The following is a 19440-nucleotide window of genomic DNA, read 5'->3' as shown; positions in this document are numbered from 1 at the left end:
CAGACAACACAGTGTGACCTGGTGTCTCTAAAAAAAAAAATTTTTTTTTAAAATGTAGCCAGGCATGGTGGCACATACCTGTAGTCCCCATTACTTGGGAGGCTGAGACGAGAGGATTGCTTGAACCCAGGAGTTGGAGGGTGCAGTGAGCTATGATGGTATCACTGCATTCCAGCTTGGACAGCAGAATAAGGAATGAGACCCTCTCTCTCAAAAAAAAAAAAAAAAAAAAAAAAAAGGTTTAGGTCTCCATTAAGACCAGCCTACCTTCCTCATCTGACAGGAAATCCACTAAAACAAAGTTTTCCAAATCCGTGTCATTCCCTTACACCTATACCATAATACATTTAGTGCCAGATACAGGAATCCGTTGGCTACTTCCTTCATACTCTCAAAATTCACTCTTCTTTTTTTCTTTTAACAGTTTATTGTTTGATACAGAAACAGGCTCTTTAACTCTTTTTTTTTTTTTTTTTTTTTTTTGAGACGGAGTTTCGCTCTTGTTACCCAGGCTGGAGTGCAATGGCGCGATCTCGGCTCACTGCAACCTCCGCCTCCTGGGTTCAGGCAATTCTCCTGCCTCAGCCTCCTGAGTAGCTGGGATTACAGGCACGAGCCACCATGCCCAGCTAATTTTTTGTATTTTTAGTAGAGACGGGGTTTCACCATGTTGACCAGGATGGTCTTGATCTCTCGACCTCGTGATCCGCCCGCCTCGGCCTCCCAAAGTGCTGGGATTACAGGCTTGAGCCACCGCGCCCGGCCCTCTTTAACTCTTTGAATAAACATCTCACAAACTCTGGCTCCTAGATGACAAAAAGTCAAGCCAATTTTCTTGGACACTGGGCCCTTGACTCAAGTCACCATATCAGAAACCCAGAAACCGGAGCTGCTGTATCTCACATTCTGGAAGGTGACTCAACAAAGACATGTTAGGAACGGTTTAAAACTTCTAGCATTTAAAAAGACCCATCTTATTTTCCAATGCCTATAGATAACAATAAAAAGGGAATTCCAGAGATCTGCTATTGAGTTAGAGAAGGACAACTTCAATAAAATCCACTCTTTCAAAGTTTCAAAAGGAAACTTTAGGCCAGATGTGGTGGCTCACATGTATAATCACAGAACTTTGGGAGGCCAAGACTGGAAAACCCACTGTGCCCAGGAATTTGAGACTAGTCTGGGCAACAGAGTGAGACCCCATCTCTACAATTTTTTTAAATTGCATTTTAGGTTTTGGGGTACACGTGAAGAACATGCAAGATTGCTGCATAGATACACACATGGCAGTGTGATTTGCTGCCTTCCTCCCCATCACCTATATCTGGCATTTCTCCCCATGCTCTCTCTCCCCAACTCCCCACCCCTCCCCCATGATAGACTGAACAGGGAAAATGTGATGCATATACACCATGGAATATTATGCAGCCATCAAAAACGATGAGTTCGTGTCCTTTGTAGGGACATGGATGAACCTAGAAACCATCATTCTCAGCAAACTGACACAAGTACAATTTTTTTTTAAAACAAAATTAGCGGGGCGTGGTGGCTTGCCCCTGTAGTCCCAGCTACTCGGGAAGCTAGAGGATCGCTTGAGAGCAGGAGTTCGAGGCTGCAGTGGGCTATGATCGAGCCACTGCACTCTAGCCTGGGCAAAAGAGTGAGACCCTGTTTCAAAAGAAAAAAACAGAAAGAAAAGAAAAAGGAAACTTATAGCCCAGGCAGAGGAGGAAAAGCAAGTCTTCCAGACAGCGCGGCACCCAGCTGAGACTCCCGCTGATGGGATCAGGACTTAGGCTAGCCAAGGGAAGCACAGGTATTTGCTGTCCATGCGTGCACCGCCCACCCGGGTGCCCCACGCAAGTCCGGGGACCTCTGCCCAGCGGAGCGCAGGGGAGGGTCTCGCGGCCAGGGCCCCTCGCGGCTCACCCTCCACGGCGTGGTTCACCTCTTGGATGAACAGCTGCAGCTTCATCACCAGGGTGGCTGCGTGGCTGTCAGCCTTCCCGGACGCCGCCTCCTTGGAGCCGGCCCTGAAGGCCGCATTGATCCACTCCTTCACGTCAAAGTCGTCGGCCAGGAACTTGGAGAAGTCCATGGCGGCACTGTCTCAGGCCTGGCGTCCAGGACTTAAGAGTTGGCTCCGGGAGGCAACGAGGACGCAGAAGCGAGCGAACCTGCGAGAGCTCCGAGGCTGCCCTCCGAGGCGAACCCCGGAACCTCCAGGACTGGCAACTTACCGCTTTGCGCTTCTCGGCTGAGCCCACTCAGGTTGCGGCTGGGAATGACCCTCGCCGCGCGCCGTTCTTCTTCCGGAAGTGGTTGGCCGTTACCATAGCGACTGCAGGCGTTTGGCGCGCTGAGTTGAGCTGAGTTGTGTGTGGGAGAAACGTCCCAGACTCAGAGCTCCCGGCACCGACGAAAGTCCCGCATCTGGTAACGTTTGGCAAGGACTAAACTATGTGCTCGCTACGAAGCCCTGACATACATAATTAGCGCATTTACCCGGTGGCTCACGCCTGTAATCCCAGCTCTTTGGGAAGCCGACGCGGGAGAATCGCTTGAGACCAGGAGTTCAAGAAAGATGGACAACGGAGCGCAGTGGGCAGCAATGGAGGGCAATGGAACGATCTTAGCTCACTGCAGCCTCAAATTCCTGGGTGCAAGCGATCCTCCCACCTCAGCTTCTCGAGTACCTGGGACTACAGGTGCGCGCCCCCACTCCCGGCTGTTTTCTTTCTTTTTTCTTTTTTTACAGAGTCTTGCTCTGTGCCCAGTTTGGAGTGCAGTGGCACGAACTCGGCTCACTACCAACATCCGCCTTCCGGTTCAAGCCATTCTTTTGCCTCAGCCTCCAGAGTAGCTGGGATTACAGGCGCCCGCCACCACGCTAATTTGTTTGTTTTAGACAAGAGTCTCGCTCTGTTGCCCAGGCTAGAGTGCAGTGGCACGATCTCAGCTCACTGCAACCTCTGCCTCCCGGGTTCAAGCAATTCTCCTGTCTCAGTCTCCCGAGTAGCTGGGATTAGGCGCGCACCATACGCCCAGCTAATTTTTGTATTTTTAGTAGAGACGGGGTTTCTCTATGTTGGCCAGGCTGGTCTCGAACTCCAGATCTCAGGTGATCCGCCCGCTTCAGCCTCCCAAAGTTCAGAGATCACAGGCGTGAGCCACCTCGCCTGGCCTTATTTTCTTAACGATGTGTTTTGAGGTGCAGATTGGAATTTTTCAGTCTTGGCACTATCGAGGCTAGATAATTTTTGGTTATGGGGGCCTGGCCTATGCATTGTGAGGTACTTAGCAGCATCCCTGGCCATTACCCATTAGGAGCAACATTCTCTCCTCCAAATTGTGCAAAAATCTGTCTACACAGCGCCCAGTGTCCCCTAGTGGGAATCACCCTTGATGACTGAGATCTGATTAAGATCTTTTTAAATTTCTCTCAGCAATATTTTCTAGTTTTCATTGTATAAAAGTCTTGCACTTCTTTTGTTAAATTTATAAGAATTTCCTTTTAATGCTACTGTTAATGGAATTTTCTTAACTTTCATAATTTCTTGTTACAGAAAAAAATTTTTTGAGACGTGGTCTTGCTCTGTCTTGCAGGGTGGAGTGCAGTGGAGCAATCTCAGCTCAATGTAACCTCCATCTCCTGAATTCAAGTGATTCTCCTGCCTCAGCCTCCAGAGTAGCTGGGACTACAGGCACCCACCACCACATTTGGCTCATTTTTGCATTTTTAGTACAGATGGTGTTTCGCTGTGTTGGCCAGGCTGGTCTTGAACTCCTGACCTCAGGATGATCCACCCTCCTTAGCCTCTCAAAGTGCTGGGATTACAGGCATGAGCCACTGTGCCCAGCAACAATTTATTTCTATAGATTTATCTTGTACCTTTGGCTGTTAATTTTCTAGTTTTTGCGTGGGGGTGTTGCTTGGGATTTACATACAGAATCATGTCATCTATGAATAGACACTTCCTTTTCCCTTTCCAGTTTGGTTCTTTTTCTTTTTTTGGAGGCATAGTTTTGCTCTTGTTGCCCAGGCTGGAGTGCAATGGTGCGACCTCAGCTTACTGCCTTGGCCTACTGAGAATCTGGGATTACAGGTGCCCACCACCACACCTGGCAAAATTTTTGTATGTTTAACAGAGACAGGGTTTCACCATGTTGGCCAGGCTGGTCTCGAACTCCTGACCTCAGGTTCAAGACCTGTCTTGGCCTCCTAAAGTGCTGAGATTACAGGCATGAGCCACCATGCCCAGCCAGAAGTCCCTTTCTATTCCTAGTTTGTTGAGTTTTTTTTAGGATGTTGGGTTTTTTGTTTTTTCTTCCTCTGCCTATTGAGATAATCATGTGGTTCTTGTCACATTCTATTCAAATGACATAGTAATTGATTTTATGATAGTAAATGAATCTTGGGACCGGGCACAGTGGCTTATGCCTGTAATCCTAGCACTAGCCAATGTGGGCAGATCGCTTGAGGCCAGGAGTTCAAGACCAACCTGGCCAACAGGGTGAAAACTACTGAAAATACAAAAATTAGGTGGGCGTGGTGGCACACACCTGTAATCCTAGCTACTTGGGAGGCTGAGGCACAAGAATCACTTGAACCTGGGAGGCAGAGGCTGCAGTGAACCAAGACTGAGCCATTGCACTCTGGCCTGGGTGATGGAGGGAGATCCTGTTTTGAAAATAACAAGATGTTAAACAAATCTTGCATTCCTGGGATAAATGCTACAGGGTCATAGTGTATAATGACATTTATGTGTTACTGGATTTGCTTTGCTAATATTTGGGGGAAGATTTGTGTTTATATTCAAGCCTGCATGTTTGTGGGGCATATTGGTCTGCAATTACTTTTTTCATGATGTTTTTCTCTGATTTTTGTATATGGTTAATACTGGTCTTAGAGAATGAGAATCAGAGAAGGGAACTGATCCTCCCTTCTTTATGAGTTTGTGAAGGAGTAATAATTACTTCTATGAATACTTGACAAAATTCAAAGTGAAGCCATTTGGACTTGGATGTTAATTTGTGGAAATTTTTTAAATTACGAATTCAACTTGTTTACTTGATATAGGTCTACTCAGATTTTCTATTTCTTGAATCAGTTTTTCTCTTTTTTTTTTTTTAAGACAGAATTTTGCTCTTGTTGCCCAGGCTGGAGTGGAATGCAGGATCTCAGCTCACTGCAACCTCCACCTCCTGGGTTCAAGCAGTTCTCCCACCTCAGCCTCCCAAGTAGTGGAGATTATAGGCAGGAACCACCACGCTATTCTCGTATTTTTAGTAGAGACAGGTTTTGCCATTTTGGCCAGGCTGGTCTCGAACTCCTGACCTCAGGTGATTCATTCACCCTGGCCTCTCAAAGTTCTGGGATTAGAAGTGTAAGCCACCATGCCTAGTCTCCTTTTATCATTATTAAATGTACTTTTTTTGTCTCTAGTAATAGTCTTGTCTTAAAGTTTATTTTGTGCCAGGTGCGGTGGCTCATGCCTATAATCCCAGCCCTTTGGGAGGCTGAGGAGGGCAGATCACTTGAGGTCAGGAGGTCAAGACCAGCCTGGCCAACATGATGAAATCCTGTCTCTACTAAAAATTCAATAATTAGCCAGGCATTATGGCAGGCACCTGTAATCCCAGCTACTCAGGAGGCTGAGCCAGGAGAATCGTTTGAACCCAGCAGGCGGAGGTTGCTGTGAGGTGAGATCATGCCATTGCACTGCAGCCTGGGCTACAGAGCAAGACTCCATCTTTAAAACAAAAAAAGGCCATTTTGTGTGATATTAACATAGCCATTCCAGCTTTATGATTACTACTTGCATGGCTAATCTTTTATCCTTCTTTTACTTCCAACTTATTTGTGAACCTAAGAGTACCTTCTGTAGACAGCATATAGTTGGAATTTGGTGGTGGTGGTGGTAGTGTTTTCAATCCACTATGACAGTTTCCACCTTTTTGGAGACAGAGTCTGGCTCTGGCACCCAGGCTGGAGTGCCGTGGTGTGATCTTATCTCACCACTGCCTCCTCTGCAACCTTTGCCTCCTGGGCTCAAGCCAACTCCTACCTCAACCTCCTGAGTAGCTGGGAATACAGGTGTATGCCACCATTTTCACCTAATTTTTTGTAGAGACAGGTCTCACAATGTTGCCCAGGATGGTCTCAAATTCCTGGCCTCAAGCAATCCTCCCAGCTCAGCTTCCCAAAGTACTGGGATTACAGGCTCCACATGGTTTCCTCACAGCCTTTTTACTTAAGGCAGGTAGTATTTAGATTCCCAGAAGAGGAAACTGAAGCTGAGACGAGGCTATGCTGTAGAGAAATTTGAATGCTAGGGAAATTGATTTTACTTAATCCAAAAAGATATGCAGTACTAATTAAATATGATTAGAGACATAGTAGGGTCAGGCTGGGCATGGTGACTCATGCCTGTAATCCCTACACTTTGTGAGGCCAGGAGCCCATGACTAGCCTGGGCAACATGGTGAGGCCCTCATCTCTACAAAAAATTAAAACTTAGCCAGTTGTAGCAGCACTACCTGTAGTCCTAGCTACTTGGGAGGCCAAAGTGGGAGGATCCCTAAAGCCCAGGAGTTTGAGGCTGCAGTGAGCTGTGGCCATGCCACTGCACTCCAGCATGTCTCTTAAAAAAAAAAAAAAAAAAAAAGATAAGAAAAATTGGTCATGTGAATACGACACAAGAACACCATGTGGCAATGAAGGCAAAACTGGAGTTACACAGCTGCAGGCCAAGGAAGTCAAAGACGGTGGAAGCCAGCAACCACCAAGATTCTCCTAACAGGCTTCAGAGGAAGCACCATGGCCCCAATTTTAGACTCCCAGCCTGCAGAACTGAGACAACACATCTGTTACCATAAACGACCCAGCTTGTGGTCATTGCCATAGCAGTTCTAAGGAACTAATACAGAGAAAAATAAACATTTCAACTGTGACTTTTTTTTAGATGGAGTCTCGCTCTGTCACCTAGGTTGGAGTGCACTGGCACGATCTCAGCTCACTGCAACCTCCAACTCCTGGATTTAAGTGATTTTCCTGCCTCGGCCTCCCCAATAGCTGGGATTACAGGCACCTGCCACCACACCTGGCTAATTTTGTTATTTCTAGGGGTTTCTCCATGTTGGTCAGGCTGGTCCTGAACTCCCAACCTAAGGTGATCCACCCACCTTGGCCTCCCAAAGTGCTGGGATTTCAGGCATGAGCCACTGTGCTCAGTTTTTTGTTTTGTTTTGTTGTTGGCTCCTGTCATCAGGTTAGAGTGCAGTGGCCCAGTCTCGGCTCACTACAATCTCTACCTCCTCTTCTGCCTCAGCCTCCCAAGTAGCTGGGACTACAGACATGTGCCACCATGCCCAATTATTTATTTATTTTTTTTAGTAGAGATGGGGTTTCACCATATTGGTCAGGCTGGTCTTGAACTCCTGACCTCATGACCCACCTGCCTCAGCCTCCCAAAGTGCTGGGGATCATAGGCGTGAGCCACTGTGCCTAGCCGGTATGGTCAGATTTTATTAAAGTATCAACCTTTTCTGCTGCCTATGCAAATACTCATAAGCTATAGGCATTCTTAGCACAACTTCTGTGGTTTTGTGAGAGTGGGAGAGGCTGTGAAATGAACAGTGATTAAAGTCACCACTGTTATAATGGTTAAAAAAAAATCTGAGATGTGAAGGTAATTTGAGAAATAACACCTAAATTTATAGAATATCTCTTTTATCTATTTCGTACACTTCATTAAATTCTCACCAAAATGTGTGAAGTAAACTTCTTAACATTTTTACCATTAAAAACTGAGGCCCAGAGATCACTGACTTGTCCAAGATGCTACAGGTGGCAAAAAGCTAGAAATTGAACCAGATTTCCCAGCCCATACTTGGTTCACTCTAGTGCACAGGACTGCCAGCATGAAGGCAAGAGAAGGCTGCCAGAGAAGTCTGGCCTGCTTGGGCACCTGGGAATGGTGCAAGTGGGAGGGACAGGATACAAGGAAACTGAGGGAATTGCTAGCCCCCAAGTTTGAATATGAGGCACTTTCAACGCATAAATGCTTGATTTGAATCATATGAACTCAGGGGAGAGAGCAGGGCTATTCTTTTCATTAATTCATGCTGATAATGGCATCATCTCCAAGCTATCTCTATAGTGGTACATGAATAGAACAAAAAACAGAACAGTATACTGTATTTTCTTGAACATGCCTAGAATCTCTCTGAAAAGACAGAGGATGGTAGCTGGGTGGGAAGGATTTTCACCTTTCGTAATTTTGAATCATGTCAATGTCTTTATTTTTATTTTTTTTAAAGCCAACACTGAGCATAAAAAATAAGATTTTCAGATTAGAAATTTTCAAAAGTTCAGATAAAATTTAAAGAAAACCTATGTCATTCCATGACCCAAAGATTACCACTGTCACATGTGCACACAAACATCTTGGTGCATTGCTTGGCTTTAAAACTGGGGTCAGGACATGGTGGCTCACACCTGTAATCCCATCACTTTGGGAGGTCAAGGTAGGAGGGTCGCTTGAGCACAAGACCAGCCTGGGCAACACAGAGATCCCATCTTTACCAAAAACTGAAATATTAGCTAGGCATGGTGGCACGAATCTGTAGTCCCAGGTACTCCAGAGGCAGAAGCAGGAGGATCACCTGAGCACAGGAATTCAAGGCTGCATTGAGCTACAATTGTGCCATTGCACTCCAGCCTGGGCAAGAGCAAAGTCGTCTCAACAAAAAGAAAAAAACCCAACTTTTATACTCTTGACACTGTGTAAGCATCTTCTATAATGGGTATATTTGAAGGATTTGGGGTTAATACTGTAGTAGGCATGCACTATTTGTATTCTAGAATATTGCCTTTGCTTTCTACTTTTAACATTAACTGTCTCAATTTACACTGTCTTTACTAGCTAATATTCAGTTTTGTTTTGGTTGTCATTTATCCTTTTTTTTGAGACCAAGTCTTGTTCTGTCACCAGGCTGTAGTAGTGGCACGATCTTGGCTCACCCCAATGTCCACCTCCTCCAGGTTCAAGCAATTCTCCTGCCTCAGCCTCCTGAGCAGCTGAGACTACACACGCCCACCACTATGCCCAGCTAATTTTTGCATTTTTAGTAGAGACAGGGCTTCACCATGTTGGCCAGGATGGTCTCGATTTCTAGACCTCGTAATCTGCCCACCTTGGCTTCCCAGGTGCTGGAATTACAGACGTGAGCACCACAGCCAGCTCATTTATCCTGTTTTCAACACTATCTTCATCACCTGTTTATGTTCAAAGAGTGGCTCACAGATAAGGTAACATTTTTGCCCAGTCTTAAGTTTGTGGAATAGATAACAAGAAGAGTGAATTAACTACATATGTAGGCAAAAGGTTATGACAAAACATGGCATTATCAGGGCTTGAAAGGACTTTATTGTGGTTGTGGTGAAGCAGGCCCTAGTCTTGGCAGATGACACCAGAAGGGCACTGAGTGCCGGTGTGCAACTTGAATTTGATCCTGTAAGCAGGTAGGCATCAGGAAGCCATTCAGGATTTTTCACCTGGTCAAATGCTCAGATTTGCAGTTGGTACTCAGAATTGGGACACAGGCATTGTCCCAAAAAAAAAAAAAAAAAAAAAAAAAGCAGAGGGGTGGTGGGGGAAGCCCAAACCAGAGCAGTGGCAATGATATGGGATTATGCAGGAAACAGGCAACATGACATGAAACTACTTCGCGGATACAGATGAAGCAGGAATCAGGGACCCAGTAAGTCTCAGGTGCTTCCAAGTAAGAGCATGTAGGTGGAAGGGCAGGACTATGGGTTCCATTCTAAGTAACTTGAGATTGAAGCAACAGTGGAACCTCCAGCTACAGATACCCACTGACAAAATGAAATATGATCTGGGCTCAGCAATGAGGTGGCAGCTTAAGAGAGATCTATAATCCATCTACATGGTTTAGAGCCACCTGACTGCCAGGCCTCAGTGTGTGGATGGGCAAGTCCTGAGGACTGGACTCTGGAAAACAACCACACTTAAGGGACAGAGGATTAAGAGCAGTCATGGAGGTAGGTCAAGAAATAGGGATCAACAAGGACCCCTGCAGAGTTCAGGATACTGGAAAGCAATGGCCATGAGGGCCTGATCTCCAGCACACACATGAATTTGCTTCTCCCCAAAGAACAGAAGCTCCTTCAGGGTGGTACCTGGCTCAGGGTAGCTTGTCAATAACTTTTTTTTTTTTTTTTTTTTAAATAGAGACAAGGTCTCACCATGTATCTCAGGATGGACTTGAAATCCTAGGGTCAAGCAATCATCCCATTCAGCCTCCAAAAATGCTGGGATTACAGGCGTGAGCCACTGCGCCTGGCCAATAACTACTTGTTGAGTGAATGAAGAGGTAGGAGCTGGGTTCTGAGTGGCCACTGGACTTGCTGATTAGAAGGCAGTGATGACATAAACCACAGCCACTTTCAGGACAGCAGCCTGCTTTCTCTCCTCCCACTCCTATCCTGTCCAACACCTAAGCACAGTAGTACCATTAGGGGTCTGTCTCCTCAAAAGCAAGAATGTTCAGGTATACACACGAGTCTACCTTTGAACTATAGGGGAGAAGGCCTGGTTTTATCTTTAAGTCTCATTCACCCATTTTAACCAAAACCCTTCATAAGGAGATGCTGTCATTATGATGGGTACCTCTTTCCAGACTATGCAACAGCAACAGAGCCTATAAAAGCTAAACAGAGGGCAGGTGCAGTGGCTCACACCTGTAATCCCAGCACTCTGAGAGGCCGAGGCAGGTGCATCACCTGAGGTCAGGAGTTCGAGACCAGCCTGACCAACATGGTGAAATTCCGTCTCTACTAAAAATACAAAAATTAGCTGGGCATGGTGCTCACGCCTGTAGTCCCAGCTACTTGGGAGGCTGAGACACAAGAATCGCTTGAACCGAGTAGGCAGAGATTGCAGTGAGCTGAGATCACACTACTGCACTCCAGCCTGGGCAACAGTGTGAGACTTGGCCTCAAGAAAAGGGGGGAGGGAGGGAAAGCTACACAGAAGACAAGCAAGGAAGTACTTTTAGATTACAATTCGTCTTATGTGAATTACGGCAAGTGAAATCACCCCATTGTTTATGTCTTATGAGCTTTCACATTTGCTTAAAATTAGCATACCTGATCTCTTACAGTTCCCATCTCCACCAATTAGTGTTGGCAGATTTCCACTATATGTAGAAGTCAAAAGATCACACTGTAAAAATATCAGATATTGTGATTAAGAGCTCCAAACAGACCTTGCAGTTTCGGAGGTAGAAACCCACCAGCCAGGTCAGTTGCTTGGACTTCGAAGCCCTCCGCCTGGCCATCTCAGCCAGCCTCAGGTTCTTTCTCCCACCGATCAGGCCAAGCAGGACTTGTCAACACACATTCAAGTTCCTAGCACACAGTAAGTGGTCACTAATATAAACTCGAATTTTTCTGTCATATTACAAATGCAATATCTACCTCTTCTGTCCAGCTTTCCTCAGATCTTCAGGTTCTCTCTTCACAGAGGCAGTTAAGCTTCTACATCCTTCATAAAGTTTCTTTTACTTCTGGACAGAAGATATTTCCCTTTAGGCCTATCATCACTAAACACAACTTACTCAAAACTCTACAAAGTACATTTGCTACATGGTATTTATTCAATGACTATATTTTGTCACCACCTCAATCACTGCTAAGCTCTCTTCATGTCTCTCTGCACCACAGTTCCCCATCTTAGACTGTGATGTTAACTGGCAAAGGCTGGCTGTTGGCCAATTCGCCATGACCGACATGGTGTCCTTCACAAAGAGCTCCAAGCAAATGCTGTGAAGAGGGTAAGTGAGGATGGAGATGAGGGTCCTGAGAAGGGCCCAGATTGGCTGCCCAACCCACGGACCTGAGACCTGAATAAGGCCTGGGAGCTGCTCTCCCCTCTGCCCAAAGGTCTGTCTCGGGGCAATTCTAAGGCACAGTGGTGAAGGACATGATTGGTCCCCCAAGCGTGGTCCTCAGGTCTCATGGCAGCCACTCACCTGGGAACAGTGCAACAAGCATTCCATTTAGAAGATCTTCCAGAACACACACAAGAAGCATTGTCTAATGAAAATGGAGACAAGGTCTTTCTTGGAAGAGAGTGCCGCAGAAGATACTCTCTGCCCCAAGACTAACCAGGTCCCTTTTAAGGTCCCTGAGAACAGCAGCCTGGGAGCAACCAAGACTTTCAAAGGCTGACAAGGCACAGAGTGGATTAATGGAACGAACAATACATGGAAAAAAAACTTTGGCTTATAAAACCTCCAACCTGAGGCAGGGACAGTGTCTGCTGACATGTAGAAACATGATTGTAGCAGAGATGATGATACTGCTGATATCCCAAGCCCTGCGCTACCACCCTCTCCCCCAACCACACACCCACACCCACACACACACACACACACACACACACAGAGCATCTGCAGAGTAAGTCAGAGGCTGACACCCAGACACACCTAGACACACATACACAGCATCTACAGAGTAAGTCAGGTTGACACCCAGACACACACACACATAGCATCTACAAAATAAGTCAGAGGTTGACAACCAGACACACCTAGACACACACACACACACACACACACACACACACACACACACACACACACACACACACACACCCCATCTGCAGAGTAAGTCAGAGGTTGACACCCAGAGCCTGACGTCAGGATAGGACTCTTGGCACTGCACTGAAACACTGTGATTAGTCCTGACTAGACAGCAAAAGTAACATCATCCTAAGCTTGAAATGAAGGGTCTGTCTTATGAAGTTAGGCTGCACCCAAGACAGCCAGGTCTGGAAAGTCTTTCACTTCTCCTACTTCGCTGAAAGGCTGTCCACCTTGGTTGAATGTTAGCTTGTACCGTAAACGGATAGGTTCCTAGGACAGAAGAGACAGAAGATGTTAAATCAGTGGAGAGCAACCCAGAACAGGGAAAAATGTTAATTCATTTTAAGTGAGTGCTTCAAACAATTCTATGACACAGAATATTTGGGATATTCTCTGGGGCTAGCAACAAGGGGAAACAGGCACATATCCTGGGAACTCTTCAATACTTCTGCAGTCCTTAAATCCTGAGATGGGCTGCAATTAAGACTAGCTAAGGAAGACAGGCCTTGCCCTTTGAGAGGACTTCCGAGGATTAGCGATTCCCTCCCTGGGTCCCCCGCTATGACAATCCATCAGATATTCCTTCAATGAGCCCCAAAGACAGACTCTAGTGAGGGCTATTCCACATACACCCACTACCACCCAACCAAACCAGAGACTTTATTTTTTTGAGATGGAGTCTCGCTCTGTGGCCAGGTTGGAGTGCAGTGGTGCGATCTGAGCTCACTGCAACCTCTGCCTTCCAGGTTCAAGCGATTCTCCTGCCTCAGCCTCCCAAGTAGCTAGGACTAGAGGCACGCACCACCATGCCCGGCTAATTTTTGTATTTTTAGTAGAGACGGGGTTTCACCATGTTGGCCAGGCTGGTCTCAAACTCCTGACCTCAAGTGATCCACCTGCCTCAGCCTCCCAAAGTGCTGGGATTACAGGGGTGAGCCACCATGCCTGGCAAACCAAAAACTTTAGAGCAAGGCCTCAGTGTACCTCTCTCTATCCAAAGTTACTTCTCCTTACAGTTCAGGGGCCCCTATCTCCCTGCTACTATAGACACTGGAACATACTTTGTGTGGATTGTCCAGCAGCAGCATCTGAGATATCACAGCTGGAGGCATCAAAGGACTGAATGCAGGAAGCTTAGAGCTGGAGGCCGGCTGCAGCTTCACTCTCATTGACTATTGGGGGAAGAAAACCAACATGTGACTCATTCCTAGCCACAGCTTCCAGGATGGAGATCAGGTGAGCGGGAACTGGACCTCCCCACCACCCTCCAAGAGGAAATGGCCCTCTCAGATATGGTACCCCGAGGCATCTGTGGGAGCCCAAGCAGACAGGCTTCCACTAACTGATAAAACGATCAAGACGCCTTTCATTCCACACACACAGTGGATCTGGAGTTGTGTGGTCAACGGCTGGTATCTGAGAGGCAGCAACAACAGCCAGGGCGCATCTTGGGTTGAATCCTAACTCTGCTTCTCATTAGTTCTGTGACCTTGAGCAAAATATTTAATTTCTGAGCCTTGGGTTGATAACTTATAAAACAGGTATTAAGCAGTAGTACATTCCCCACAGGACTACCATGAGACTGCGTGTCTATTTTTGTCTGTCCTGAATCTTTTCCTTTCAGGATAGGCCCCTTCCTCTGTGATTGTGGTGTGGCTGGTAATCAGTAGGGCCCTACTTCCCTTGAAAAGGGGTGGATATGCTATCTCACACTGGCCAAGTGCCTCATATCCCTGGACACAAGTTACCGGTCCAAGGTATGGAAATAACACTAACAAGTCCAATCAGAATCATTTCCTGAGTAATCAATATACAGGCTTCACACCAGCTGAGAGTTTATGAAATAAAGAGGGTTAAGGACCATGCAACCCTGGAGCTGAGAAACTGCCAGAATGGTGCCAAAGAAAAGCAGAGACAGGAGAGAGAGACTCTTAAGGCATCACTTAAGAACCTATCTGGATCCACGCATATCTGAAGTCAGATATTCAGGAATCCCCAGTTAGGTAAGCCATTACATTCTCACTTTATCTTCAGTTAGTTTGAGTGAAGATTCTTTTCTTTACACCTGATAGATAATGTCCCAGCAAAGAACCTGGCACTCAGAAACGACAGCCATTACTGAGAAATCCATAAAATTTGACTCACCTTTGGCACAGCCACTTGAAACATGATATCCCAGACAGGCTGGGGAGCCGTGCTCATCATGGTCAAGAGCAGCACTTGCACCTCTGGGTGGCCAGGGGCTCCCGTCTCGGAGAAGTGGAGCAGAATTCTGAATCCGTTCCGGTCATACACAATGAGAGGCGGCAGGCTGCCTGGTGGAGAGGGCCCGAGCCGAAGGTTAACACCACTACAAACGCCCCAGACAGCCAGGGTGGAAAGAGATGTACATGTTATCTCCAGATGCTGCTGCTTCTCCATTCAGAACACGTGCAGGACTGAATTCTTTGCACTACCATAATTCAAGTCCTCCTGACTCTAGCTGGACTCCTATGACCCTCCAAACTGACCTCTCCCCACCATCCAACCATCATTCACACACTACCAGTTATTAAAAATCACAATTTTGAGGAAGATATGATCATGATTAAAATCATGCATGAAACCTACAGAAAACAGAATTATCAGTCAGGCATGGGGGCTCATTCCTGTAATCCCAGCACTTTGGGAGGCCGAGGTGGGTGGATCACTTGATGCTAAGAGTTCGAGTTTGAGACCAGCCTGGACAACATGGCAAAACCCCATCTCTATTAAAAATACAAAAATTAGACAGGCACAGTGATGTACACCTATAATCTCAGCCACTCGGGAGGCTGAGGCATGAGAATCACTTGAACCCGGGAGGCAGAGGTTGCAGTGAGCCAAGACTGCACCACTGCACTCCAGCCTGGGTAAAAGAGCAAGACTCTGTCTCAAACAAAACAAAACAAAACAACCAAGATTATCATAAAGAATGTAATAAATGCACTCTTAATTCTACCCAGGGCCGGGCGCGGTGGCTCAAGCCTGTAATCCCAGCACTTTGGGAGGCCGAGGCGGGTGGATCATGAGGTTAAGAGATCGAGACCATCCTGGTCAATATGGTGAAACCCCGTCTCTACTAAAAATACAAAAAAGTAGCAGGGCACGGTGGCACATGCCTGTAATCCGAGCTACTCAGGAGGCTGAGGCAGGAGAATTGCCTGAACCCAGGAGGCGGAGGTTGTGGTGAGCCGAGATTGCGCCATTGCACTCCAGCCTGGGTAACAAGAGCGAAACTCCGTCTCAAAAAAAAAAAAAAAAAAAAAAAAAAATTCTACCCAGAATAAGCAATTATTTTCTTCTGGTCTCCTTTGTATGACTATAAACACACACACATATGCACACACACACATATCCCCTTATATTTAATTGTATAAAACTGTAGATACCAAATCACCTCAAATTAAAAGGTTTAGTAGAATTCCAACGGAAATTCTAAAGAAACTGTTTTAACTAAGGAGTGATTCTAATGTTTGAGGGGGAAAACTACATAAAAATGAGGAGCAGGGCTATAGCAAATACTCAGATAAAATTACAATTCGAGTAAAGTGGCATACAACAGAGTATGCAGAACAGATCTAAATGAGACTGTAACATAACATATCCTTCAAAAATCAGTGGCTGGATCAATGAATGGCACTCAGATGACTGGTTAATCAGGAAAAAACTTACTATCAAAACATACATTGCTAAAATACAACTTAGAGCTGGGCATGGTGTCTCATGACTGTCATCCCAGCTTCTCAGGAGGTTGAGATGGAAAATTGCTTGAGGTCAGGAGTTCAAGACCAGCCTGGGCAACACAGAGAGATCTGCCTTCCACCCCACAAAAAAACAAAACAAAAAAAGTTGCTGGGTGTGGTGGTGCATGCCTATCATCCTAGCTACCTGGGAGGCTGAGGCAGGAGGATTGCTTGAGCCCAGGAGGAATCTGAGGCTGCAGTGAGCCATGACTATGCCACACCACACTCCAGCCTGGGCAATGGAGTGAGGCCCCATCTCTAAAAGAGAAAAAATTTAAAAAATTAAATCAAAACATACTTTAACAATGAAACTACTAAGGATTTAAAAGACTGAAAATACCAGTGGGGTATGGTGGCAAGAGTATAGGGGGAAAAGCAACCTTTTCAGAAGGGAAATTGATAATGCAGATCAAAATTTTACATGTCTACATGCGGCATTTTACTGGTATTACCATCTCCTAATAATTAGGATGGCATAAAAGGAAGGTATAAAGAAAGGCATCCAAAGATGTTCTTTGTAGCCTGTTTTTCTGGTTTTTTTTTCTTTGTTCCTTTTTTTTTTTTTGAGACGGAGTTTCGCTCTTGTTACCCAGGCTGGAGTGCAATGGCGCGATCTCAGCTCACTGCAACCTCCGCCTCCTGGGCTCAGGCAATTCTCCTGCCTCAGCCTCCTGAGTAGCTGGGATTATAGGCACGCGCCACCACACCCAGCTAGTTTTTTGTATTTTTAGTAGAGACGGGGTTTCACCATGTTGACCAGGATGGTCTTGATCTCTCGACCTCGTGATCCACCCGCCTCGGCCTCCCAAAGTGCTGGGATTACAGGCTTGAGCCACCGCGCCCGGCCTGTTCCTTTTTTTTTTTGAGACAAAGTCTTGCTGTGTCACCCAGGCTGGAGTGCAGTGGTCCAATCTCAGGTCACTATAACCTCTGCCTCCCAGGTTCAAGCAATTTTCCTGCCTCAGCCTCCCAAGTAGCTGGAATTATAGGTGCCCGCCACCATGCATGGCTAATTATTTTTTTGTATTTTTAGTACAGACAGGGTTTCACTATGTTTGCCAGGCTGGTCTTGAACTCCTGACCTTGTGATTCGCCCACCTCGGTCTCCCAAAGTGCTGGGATTACAGGTATGAACCACCATGCCCAGCCTGTAGCCCTATTTTTAACAGCAAACAAGTAGAAACAAATTGACCTTAGCTTATTCAAACAAATTGAGTAAGCTGGGCGTAGTGGTGCACACCTGTAGTCTTGGCTACTTGGGAGGCAAAGGTGGGAGGATGGCTTGAGCCTGGAGGATGAAGACTGCAGTGACCTGAGATGGTGCCACTGCACTCCAGTCTGGGTGACAGAACCAGACCTTGTCTCAAAAAAAATAAAAACAGAATAATACAAAAAGGACTGAATAAACAGATTACAGCACATCTGTTTAATGGTGTGTGTGTATATATATACATAAGTTCATTAAAAATCAAGTTTTTAAAGAACTAAGGTCATAAAAATGGTACAGGCTTATAATCCAACAGTAAATAGAATATAAAACAGTCTATACATACTGTGGTATCAAATTATTAAGAACTGTATGTACATATGTATACACATGATAAAACAAGAAGAAAATCTATCAAGACAGAAACACACTTTCCATCTCTGGCTGATAATGGTACAGACGATTTCCTTTTTTTTTTTTGAGACAGTCTGACTCTGTTGCTCAGGCTGGAGTACAGTGGTGCAATCTCAGCTCACTGCAACCTCTGCCTCCTGGGTTCAAATGATTCTGCTGCCTCAAGAGAAGCTAGGATTGCAGGTAGCTGGGATTACAGGTGTACACTACCACGTCTGGCTAATCTTTGTATTTTTAGGGTTTTACCATGTTAGCCAGGCTGGTCTTAAATTCCTGACCTCAAATGAGCTGCTCGCCTTGGCCTCCCAAAGTGCTGGGATTATAGGAGTGAGCCACCCCATCTGGCCCATTCTATCTTTAATAAAACTCTACATTTTCAATATGTATTTTTGTTTTCAACTTTTTTATAAAAGTTTGCTTTGTATTAATTTCAGACTTATGAAAAGTTATAAAACTAATACAAAAATTCTTATATACCCTTCATCTAGCTTCCCCAGATGTTATCATCGTAACTACAGTAGAACTCAGAAAATTAACACTGAACTTGTATTATTTAAATCAAAAATTAATAAAGAAATGGGGAAAAAGCTCCCCTGTTCACGAACTCTGTTTATTTACAAATTTGTCTGCCTGGATTTCAGGGCCCTCTGCAATCTGACCTCACCACACTGAGCCAAAGGAGGACTCTGTATGCTAGAAGAAAGAGCCAGGCTCTGGAATAGACCTGAGTTGTGTCCCACTCTGCATACTAGTGTAGAGACAGGAGGCACTTCCATTCCCTTCCCTTTGTAATAGAGGTAATATCCACCTTTCTGCTTTAATGGGGATCCTAGTGAAGGAGGATCACTAGCCAAATTCTTCCACTCATTTGAATTCCACCTCTCGCCAGTCATTTCAGGCCACATTAAACACTCCCTTCTTAAATCCCAAATCAATTAACATTATGTCCTTAAGTAAGCCTTTTCATTAAATTCTGCCTGCCCATATCCTTCTTGGCAGTGTCAATACTAAGGAGCGCTATGAAAATTAGCTAAAAGACAAAGCAGCAAACTATTTTTTGGAGATGGAGTCTCGCTTTGTCGCCCAGGCTGGAGTGCAGTAGCATGATCTCAGCTCACCGCAACCTCCACCTCCTGGGTTCAGGCAATTCTCCTGTCTCAGCCTCCCAAGTAGCTGGAACTACAGATGCATGTCACCACATCTGGCTAATGTTTGTATTTTTTGTAGAGACAGGGCTTCATTATGTTGGCTAGGCTGGTCTCAAACTCCTGGCCTCAAGTGATCAAACTGCCTCAGCCTCCCAATTTTTTCCATCCCCAAATACAGACCGGGATCTTGCTATGTTGCCCAGGCTCGTCTCAAGCTCCTGGCCTCAAGTGATCC

At 45.7% G+C, this 19440-nt stretch overlaps 2 protein-coding genes across 5 annotated transcripts in view; both read right to left on the bottom strand.

Moving 5' to 3' along the window:
• The window catches only part of COG7 (component of oligomeric golgi complex 7), an 81132-nt gene extending 69567 nt beyond the window's left edge, over positions 1–11565 (bottom strand). Inside the window, exon 1 of one of the 2 annotated variants that reach the window (XM_003930189.4) lies at positions 1930–11565. In XM_003930189.4, coding sequence (XP_003930238.3) covers positions 1930–2098 — 169 coding nt within the window. In that variant the 5' untranslated portion in view covers positions 2099–11565. The remainder of the gene's footprint in view (positions 1–1929) is intronic. The other variant, XM_010340784.3, reaches the window with a different exon arrangement.
• A 94-nt stretch (positions 11566–11659) lies between these two features.
• The window catches only part of GGA2 (golgi associated, gamma adaptin ear containing, ARF binding protein 2), a 40565-nt gene continuing 32784 nt past the window's right edge, over positions 11660–19440 (bottom strand). For 2 of the 3 annotated variants that reach the window (XM_039478118.2, XM_074381921.1), the window contains exons 15-17: positions 14818–14987; positions 13734–13844; positions 11660–12942 (exon numbers count right to left, since the gene is read on the bottom strand). In XM_039478118.2, coding sequence (XP_039334052.2) covers positions 12832–12942; positions 13734–13844; positions 14818–14987 — 392 coding nt within the window. In that variant the 3' untranslated portion in view covers positions 11660–12831. Of the gene's footprint in view, positions 12943–13733; positions 13845–14817; positions 15023–19440 lie in introns of those variants that run through there. The other variant, XR_005581762.2, reaches the window with a different exon arrangement.

This window comes from Saimiri boliviensis, chromosome 12 (assembly GCF_048565385.1).
Source record: "Saimiri boliviensis isolate mSaiBol1 chromosome 12, mSaiBol1.pri, whole genome shotgun sequence".
Classification (NCBI taxonomy): domain Eukaryota; kingdom Metazoa; phylum Chordata; class Mammalia; order Primates; family Cebidae; genus Saimiri; species Saimiri boliviensis.
Note: the sequence above shows the minus strand (reverse complement) of the source record. Positions and strands in the feature narration are given on the sequence as shown.